At 35.4% G+C, this 8,312-nt stretch overlaps 1 protein-coding gene across 1 annotated transcript; it reads right to left on the reverse strand.

Annotated features, from left to right (window-relative positions):
- Positions 1 to 261: 261 nt before the first annotated feature.
- LOC103429572 (probable indole-3-pyruvate monooxygenase YUCCA8) lies at positions 262 to 2,260 on the reverse strand. The gene is made up of 3 exons (XM_008367718.4): positions 1,413 to 2,260; positions 913 to 1,284; positions 262 to 724 (listed from the first exon to the last, which is right to left on the reverse strand). The coding sequence occupies exons 1-3, from the start codon at positions 2,082 to 2,084 to the stop codon at positions 497 to 499; spliced, it is 1,272 nt and encodes a 423-aa protein (XP_008365940.3). The 5' UTR covers positions 2,085 to 2,260; the 3' UTR covers positions 262 to 496.
- Positions 2,261 to 8,312: the final 6,052 nt, after the last annotated feature.

The following is an 8,312-nucleotide window of genomic DNA, read 5'->3' on the forward strand; positions in this document are numbered from 1 at the left end:
TAGAGATTATGTACTTCCTCTATGTACCCGAGTTTGGATTTTTTTTAAAATAAATATTGTTTGTATAAGAATAAACACTTAAAACATAGCCTGTTGTGTAGTTATGCTCATATGGTCACTAATTTTTCTTAGTTATATGTAAATAGTATGAGATAAATAGGGATATAAAAATAGATAGAACTGGAAACCTGTGATTGAACTCGATCATTGGATTAATATGATACAAAAGAACCGTATGGAACTTCATAAAAAATTAAAAAAAAAAAAAAAAAAAAAAAGAAGAAAAAAGAAGCCTCATCATCCTCAGCTTACAAAACTCCCAAACATTTTCAGTACTTGGGCCTCTGGAGAGGGCTCTGTCTCTATGTGCTATCTATTTGTTTTCTTTCCTTTGTATGATATACACTAATTTTTTTTTCTTTTTCTTTCATTTTTTTTACACCATGAGAGTTAATTAAGTGTCTGATTAATCTTCTGAATGAATAGGTAAATCTTTTTAGAACTGGGAAATACATCTTCTATGGCAAGCTGTGGTTCTCTTTTGGACCTGTTTGGTTTCTCCTTTCCACACATTGCCAATATCTTGAGCAATTCTCATGGCATCATTTGATGCACCACTGAGCCCTCTCCTTGTGAACCCTACTGCATAAAGTCCTGCATTTCCCTTCCAACCATGGGGGAATGGCTGCTTTGGGAATCCATTCTTAGAGAAGAAATCACCTTCCTGTTAAACATAGCACCAAACAAGATTAGTCACTAGAAAGTTTTTACTCTCGACATTCGTGTAGAGACATTTTTTGTCACAGCATCCTTAATTGACATGTCACGCCAACTGGTGATGTGACAGACGCTGTATACGACCGAGTTTTAAATTTCAAGAAAGAAAAAGAAGAGTTTGGAACATTTTTTTACCTGAAGCCAAGAAGGGACATTGCTGCGGTATCCGGTGGCTAGAACAACAGAGTCGATTTCGAGGGTTTCGCCGTTAACGAGCTCAACTTGACGGGGGCAGAACCTCTTGATTCCGGGAACAACTTTAATTCCACCGGACTTGATTTTGTCCAATGCACCAATGTCCAAAACAGGGGTTTTTCCTTCAACGTTCTTCATCTCCATTGGTCCCATGGATGGCCTTTTCAGCCCGTATTTTTCAATGCTTCCCAGCACCAACCATGAAAACATCAGGAGCAACTTGTCAGCCAACCAAACTGGCAGCCATTTTAGCAAGAAAACCGCCAATTCGAACGTTGATTTTCCTAAGATTTCTCTAGGCATAACATGAACCTGTAAAAAAACAGAGCAAAAATTATTAGACTTCCATCAAAAAATTAGAACTTAGTAAAGAAAATTAAGAACTCGTTTGATAACCATTTCATTTTTTTAGTTTTAGAGTACTTTTATCAATGACTTACTGAGCTTCTAACCACCATTGATGGGAAGGCATTGTGGTTGCAGAGGTCAAGCGAGACTTCCATGCCGGAGTTTCCACACCCAACAACAAGTACTTTCTTTCCCCTGAAATTTTCACCGGACTTGTACTCACACGCGTGCATAACTTCAGCTCCAAACTCCGACAAGCCGTTGATTTCTGGCACGACACATTCGGCATTTTCGCCGGTGGCAACGATGAGCCACCTGCAAATGTACTCAACCTCAGACCGGGTCGACTCGGTTGAGGTAACGGTCTTGACTCTCCAGAAACCGCTTGTCTCATCGTACCTTGCGGATTGAACGCAGGAGTTGAACTTTGGGTTGATCTCAAAGTGTTTTGCGTATGACTCAAGGTAGTCGATGAATTGTCTTTTTGTTGGGTACTCAGGGAAGTCTTCTGGGAATGGAAACTTGGGGAGTTGGCAAAATGCCTTTGGAAGGTGAAGTTTGAGCCTGTCGTAGGTGCGTTTTTGCCAAAGCGATGCTATGCACTCGGCTCTCTCAAAGACAACAAAGGGAACTCCTTGGTCTCTGAGACAGGCCGCCGTTGCCAGACCTGATGGTCCCGCTCCAACTATGATTGGACCATTAACCATGATGCAACGGCGAGCGAAGAAATCTTCATGATCAGCTAATCGAAACAAGTTCTCCATGCTTATGATCAAAGAAGTAGTTGCTCAAACACTAAAGGTGTGAATTTTTGGTGGGATTTTGAGTAAGGGGTTTTAAGTACAACACAATTTGGGATTGTTTGTTGTTGTAGTTGAAAGTAGATCAAAGATCTTGAGAATTTTGAGAAGGTTTGTAAGTCGAGGTTTGCAAATGTAGAGAACAGAGTGTGTTGAGTTTGGTTTGGAGGGAGAGGAGGGGGTGGGGGTGCTTATATAGATATGAAGTGCATGTGATGGGAGTGTGGGGATTAAAATGCGCTTTGAGAGTCACTTCCAAATCATAAACATTTGGTTTATTTTTTAGATAATAATAAACACAATTTTTCCTAACATTATTTTATTAGATCTTGCATAAAAAATTTCAAGAGGCTTGGAATATTTTTTGCAATTATTTTATAGGATTATTCTTTTCTTAGGAAAGCTGTCATCGCTACCACAATATGAGGGGACTTTTATATTTTTCTTTGATAATTTATTTTGAGAAATGCTAAGTAGACTCTCTCAAAATGAGACACTTCGTAAATTTTTTTGTCTCCTCACAGTTTAACTTAATTTTCGTATCAATATTATAAAACATTGTGTAAAAAAAAATAAGGTAACAGACAATCCATGGAGAATCCCTCTTTTAAGAGTCTCTTTAGTATTTTCTTTTAATTTTTTATTGGAGTTTAATGTTGTTTGTGAAATAAGTGAGGTTAGGAAAACACTTCAATCACCCCTTGGAGGCATGCATTTAAAATGAATTAGACCAATAAAATTGACAATTATTATTATTATCACAAAAACATAAATATCACATCTCTATTTCAACTATGCAAAAGTCTTTGAAATGTATGTTAGTAGGATAAATGCTTTCACAATAATAGATGATACCCATAATAATAGAAATATTTTAAATAAAATTCAAATGATATATAACAAAGTAATGCTTAAATCAAATAAGTACATGGATAGTGCAAATTAAAATCATCATTATTAATTCACCAAAATCTATCATTTTGATTCAAGAAATGGGATGTTGGGAAAGGGACATGTCATCTCAACTGATTCAATTTGGCCCACAGAGAACTTCGAAAATCTGTTGGAAATTTTTTTTATTTTAAAAATAGAAAAAATATCGTGTAGTTGGTGCCTACGTGGCGGAGAATGCTGACATGGATGTGTAAGCAGTGTGCTCACGTGGAGGGGAGTAGCCAAGTTGCTGTTGAGGGCTGAAAACGGACCCCAAATGGCCCACAATCCCCATTCCGCCAACCGGTTTCCGCACCACGCTAGCGGGTTCCCTTGCTCCCACATTTGTCCATCTCATTTGTTAGATATGCGATGATAATATTATTTTAATTACAGTTTTAATTTATTGAAGGAAGCAATTATGCATTCAGTATTACAGTCATAATCTGTCAAGTACATTTGTTAGGGATGAAATGTCAATTACTTTAAATTTTCTATTATTTTTTATGAAGTAACCAATGAGACATTCGTGCACTTACCAACTGATTTATAATTCAAGTATAACATTATTAATACAACGTAATTTACAACGTAGATAGATTATACCATTACATAATATTATAACAATTGTACTAAAAACTGCTTCCGTACTGTTTTCTTACTACGAAAAAAGAAAAGAAACCGTAATTAATGTAGGATTTCCGTTTGCCTAGTATTAATGTTAATATAACATGAGGTAGGGATATTTGATATAAACGAATATGTTTTGTCCCTGCAAGTGACCGATCGAATTTACAATTGGAGAACAAGATGTTTGGATCATACCATATAGCATTTTGCTACCGTATTGTATTTTTCTTATTGAGTTTTGAAATTACTGAGTTCATAACTTGCCGACTCTATTACTCCCACAAATTAGTTTTAAAATTTGAATTTTAACCTATTTTTTTAGGTAGAAAGTGCGCACTCTCACCCATCTTATAAAATTAGTTACTTTCTCTAACACCTTTGGGAATTTAAAATTAAATGTGACTGGCTACATTTTACTATGTTATTTGATAAACCCTAGAGGTTTGTTCATTGTACGCGGAAAGCTGAGAGAAGTTGATACTGTGTTCTACTTTCGGTATCAAGGTGAATAGTCCTATTTCGACACGCGTCCCCTGCTAAAGCTAGCTAGAAAGTGAAGTTTTAGAGCTTTTCTTAATTAAGTTGATTATGACGGTGATTAAACATAGGTTTAACTTTTTAGGGTTTGTATAATAACTTATAAACTTGTGTGAAATGGCGTGGCTATGCATGAATAGTTTTGAGTTGGAAAAATCATGGGTCTGCGTCTGTCCCACTCTACTGATCATCTCAACCCCCACTTGGAGCTCTGAGCATACGAAAAGAATATATATATATATATATATATAGGAAAGTATTATTAGCACTCTAAAAATCATATTCTACACTCCTCACAAATATATTTTTCTTTACAAATATATATATTTAGAGTGTATAATAAAATTTTTGAAGTGTCAATAATAATTTCCTATATATGTATATATATATTCATGGAAAGAGGAGAGGGAAGCATGTGCACGAAAGCCTTGAATTCCTCGAGAGTCTCTCCTTTTCATGAAAGGTTTTGGGAGGTATAAGCTTGGCACTTATAAGAATTTCTATATTATATTGGCTTTGAAGTGAGTAGTACCATCATCACTATGATCAAAATGAATATCCAAGGTTACTTTGAAGTGAGTAGTACCATCACCTATTCATTTACTTCCAACCCCAATTCTTCATTTACCACCAATAGTACTTTGATAGTGTAGGAAAATGGGTTATGAGGTTTTAGTTTTTCTATATTGCACTATGATGTTTTGATATTCAACCATTAGTTGTTTTCACAATTAAATGGTTAATGATGCAATTAACCTAACAAAATGTGTAAACTAGACAAATGTCAAGAGATTAGAATACAATGCAAAACAATTGGAATTTCTCGTAACCAGCCTATTTTGACACTGACCTTAAACCTTAATAGTGTGAAGTACTTTGCATGCTGGATAACCTCTTACCTAGTCACTTACATCTATCCCCAATATTTCATTTGTCATCAACACCTTTATTTTTTGTAGAAAAACAAACCTCCAAATACAACATACAAAGGTGATAGATATTGTGATATATACGAGAGAGAAGGAGAATATATATATATGAGTTTGGTGTGATATATGACATATCCCATGCATGATATGATAGGAATATGTGTTTTTGTTGTCATCCCTATGGCTTGTATATTCTACCAGCCTTGCAATACTCCACTGCCAGTCTGCCAGCTTGGTGGCTCATAATCTTATTAGGGCCGCTTTCTAGGATGGGGAAGAGTTGTTTTGTAGCTTCCCTATTCTTTTCTCTTCTTTCATAGCAAGATCGTTAGGGATAGCTTTCTTCTCTTTCATCGAAATATGCATGCATGCTTTCATCGAAATATGCATGCATGCTTTCATTCTCTATGGTCGGCGGTACTTGTTAAGAAGCAAGCGCGTTAGTATCGTGTATTGGGAAGAATATTTATCTTTATGAGTGTAGATTAATTAATTAATTGAATAATCATGGAAAAGTATCTTAATTTGTTAAATCTACAATGAATTTCATGAGTCACGCGTGAAGGAAAGTACTTCCAAGAAAAGCGAAATCATTTGTTGTTTATATATGCTAGCTACTTAATTCTCACCAAGCAGAAAGTTAACTCTGTAAATGGTATTGGGGAATGGGAATGGCGGTGCCAAGTGGAGGGCATGATACTTGGGTTAATCTTAATCTTAATCGTAGGGTAGCTGCTATATATGTGCAACAGATTGGTTACCTAGTGGCATGTTGGACAGTTGGAGATCAAGTAAAGAAATGAAAATTTTGGCAAAGTGATGTTGGGGAGACCAAATGTTTAAATAAAATTTTGTAAACCAAATGATGTGAACGTTGATGATTGAATTATCATTTAAGTGTTGATTAACGTGCTTATTTTATATTGGTGACACATCATTTGGTTTGCAAATTTAGTTTAAAAATTTGGTCTCCTTAACATTATCCAATTTTTGAACCAAATTTGCAAATCAAATTATGTGTAACCAATAGGAAATAAGCGTGTTAATCAACACTTAAGTACTAATTCAATTATCAACACCCGCATCATTTGGTTTACAGAATTTCGTTTGAAAATTTGGTTTCCCTAGCATTACCCTTAAAAATTTGGTCTCCCTAGCATTATACATGCTAGGTAGACCAACCTTTTAGATCACATTTGTAAATTATGTCATGTATCTCCAATAGAAAATAGGCTTAGCACATTAATCAACACTTAAATAATAATTCAATCATCAACAACCATGTCATATGGTTTATAAAATACAGTTTAAATTGATAGTCTCTCTAGTATTACCCAAGATTAAAAATGCTTATGATAGTGTTTAACCAAAAGGATAATGCTAGGAGACCAAATTTTTAAACCACATGATGTGTCACCACTCACCAATAAAAAATAAGCACGTTAATCAAATAATGTTAGGGAGACCAAATTTTTAAACCAAAGTATACATCATCAATAGGAAATAAGCACGTTAATCAATACTTAAGTAATAATCCAATCATCAAAATCCACATCATTTGGTTTACAAAATTTAGTTTGAAAATTTTGTCTCCCTAGCATTACCCTTAACCAAAGGGGTACTTGTGCTATCCACACACCCCTTTTTACTTCATACACACCATCGTAATTTGCAGCCGTCGGATTGACTGAATTAAAGAAGATCAAATGATAGAAATTAACAAATGGTGTGTGAGAAGTAAAAAGAGATGCATGAATAGCACACCCTTAACCAAAAAGTTGATAAAATTAGCACTTGCTATGTTATATTTCTTTCAAGAAGCACTTTAAGTACCTTTTTAAGAGATTATGACTGTGTTTGGAAATATATTTAAAAAGATTGAAAGCATTTTTTTATGAAAATGCTATTGGAACCAATTAATCCTTAGTAAAAATGCAAGTAAATCTTAGAAAAGCACTCGAAGTGCTTTCTACAAGAAGCACATAACTGGTGCTTCTTTCAAAATACATTTCAAATGCTTTCATAATCTAAAAAAAAACTTTCACCAAAAGCATTTTTAGTTATTTTGAAAGAAATTTTAAATGAGTTTTATATATGCTACTAGCACATAAAAATACAATAACTTTACATAGGACGTTGGTCACAACCACCACGAGTGGCGCAGTGATTAGGGATGAATTATAGGCCTGTATTTCACACAGCATATCTTGGATTCGATCTCTTGCGCTGGTGAATTGCACAATAGTGGCCAGAGAGAGACTGAAAAATAGAATTTTACGGGATAACTTTTCTGTATTCCATAATTCTGAATAAAAGGTACATACAATCCTTGTTACAAAAGGAAACAAAATAAAGGACACAATATCCTTCCTAAAACATGACTCTAATAATTACAAAATATTTACATTCCTTTTTTCCTAAATATTGACTTATTCCAATACTCCCCCTCAAGTTGGAGCATAGATATTACTCATGCCCAACTTGACAAGTGAGTCATCGAACCTCCTACTACACACGGCATGGATGAAAATGGGACACCAAATTCTCGGCAAGAAATTGCCGAGAATGATATAGGCCTTCACCTGCACAATCCTCAGGTGTGGGGTTTTATCACAAAAGGCCTTGGTTGGTAGCAGCTGAAGGCCTATATCATTCTTGGCAGTTTCTTGCCGAGAATTTGGTGTCCCATTTTCATCATTGTCGTCAACACATGCTCCCCCTAAACTACATATCACATCCTCTGGTACCTCTAACCACCCAAGATCAACTTGATCGCCACTCTGGTGATCTGAAGGTGATGGGATTGAAGAATAAAAATACTTTGATTCAAAAAAAGTAACATCCATAGTCATATACATATGTCGAGTTTCAGGATGATAACACTTATACCCTTTCTGTTGAGAGGCAAACCCAACAAAAACGCACCGAAGGGCACATGGATCCAATTTGCTACGATGAATCTTGTGAATATGAACATATGCTACACATCCAAACACACGAGGAGTAAGGGTATTAGTGGATACTACAGGAACATGTTCCATCAATACTTGAAGAGGGGTACAGAATTCTACAACCCGAGATGGCATACGATTAATCACATACACAGCATAGGTAACGGCTTCAGGCCAAAAACGTTTAGGCACTGACACACCAATAAGCAAGG

The sequence above is a fragment of the Malus domestica genome, chromosome 10, assembly GCF_042453785.1.
Source record: "Malus domestica chromosome 10, GDT2T_hap1".
In the NCBI taxonomy this organism is placed as follows: domain Eukaryota; kingdom Viridiplantae; phylum Streptophyta; class Magnoliopsida; order Rosales; family Rosaceae; genus Malus; species Malus domestica.

Excerpts from the sequence above, each read along its gene's own strand:
- LOC103429572 (XM_008367718.4), bottom strand. The coding sequence starts at position 2,084 with ATGGAGAACTTGTTTCGATTAGCTGATCATGAAGATTTCTTCGCTCGC. Across the intron at positions 1,285-1,412 it reads CAATGGTGGTTAGAAGCTCA|GTTCATGTTATGCCTAGAGA; the intron begins GTAAGTCATTGA and ends GTTTTTTTACAG. Across the intron at positions 725-912 it reads ATGTCCCTTCTTGGCTTCAG|GAAGGTGATTTCTTCTCTAA; the intron begins GTAAAAAAATGT and ends TATGTTTAACAG.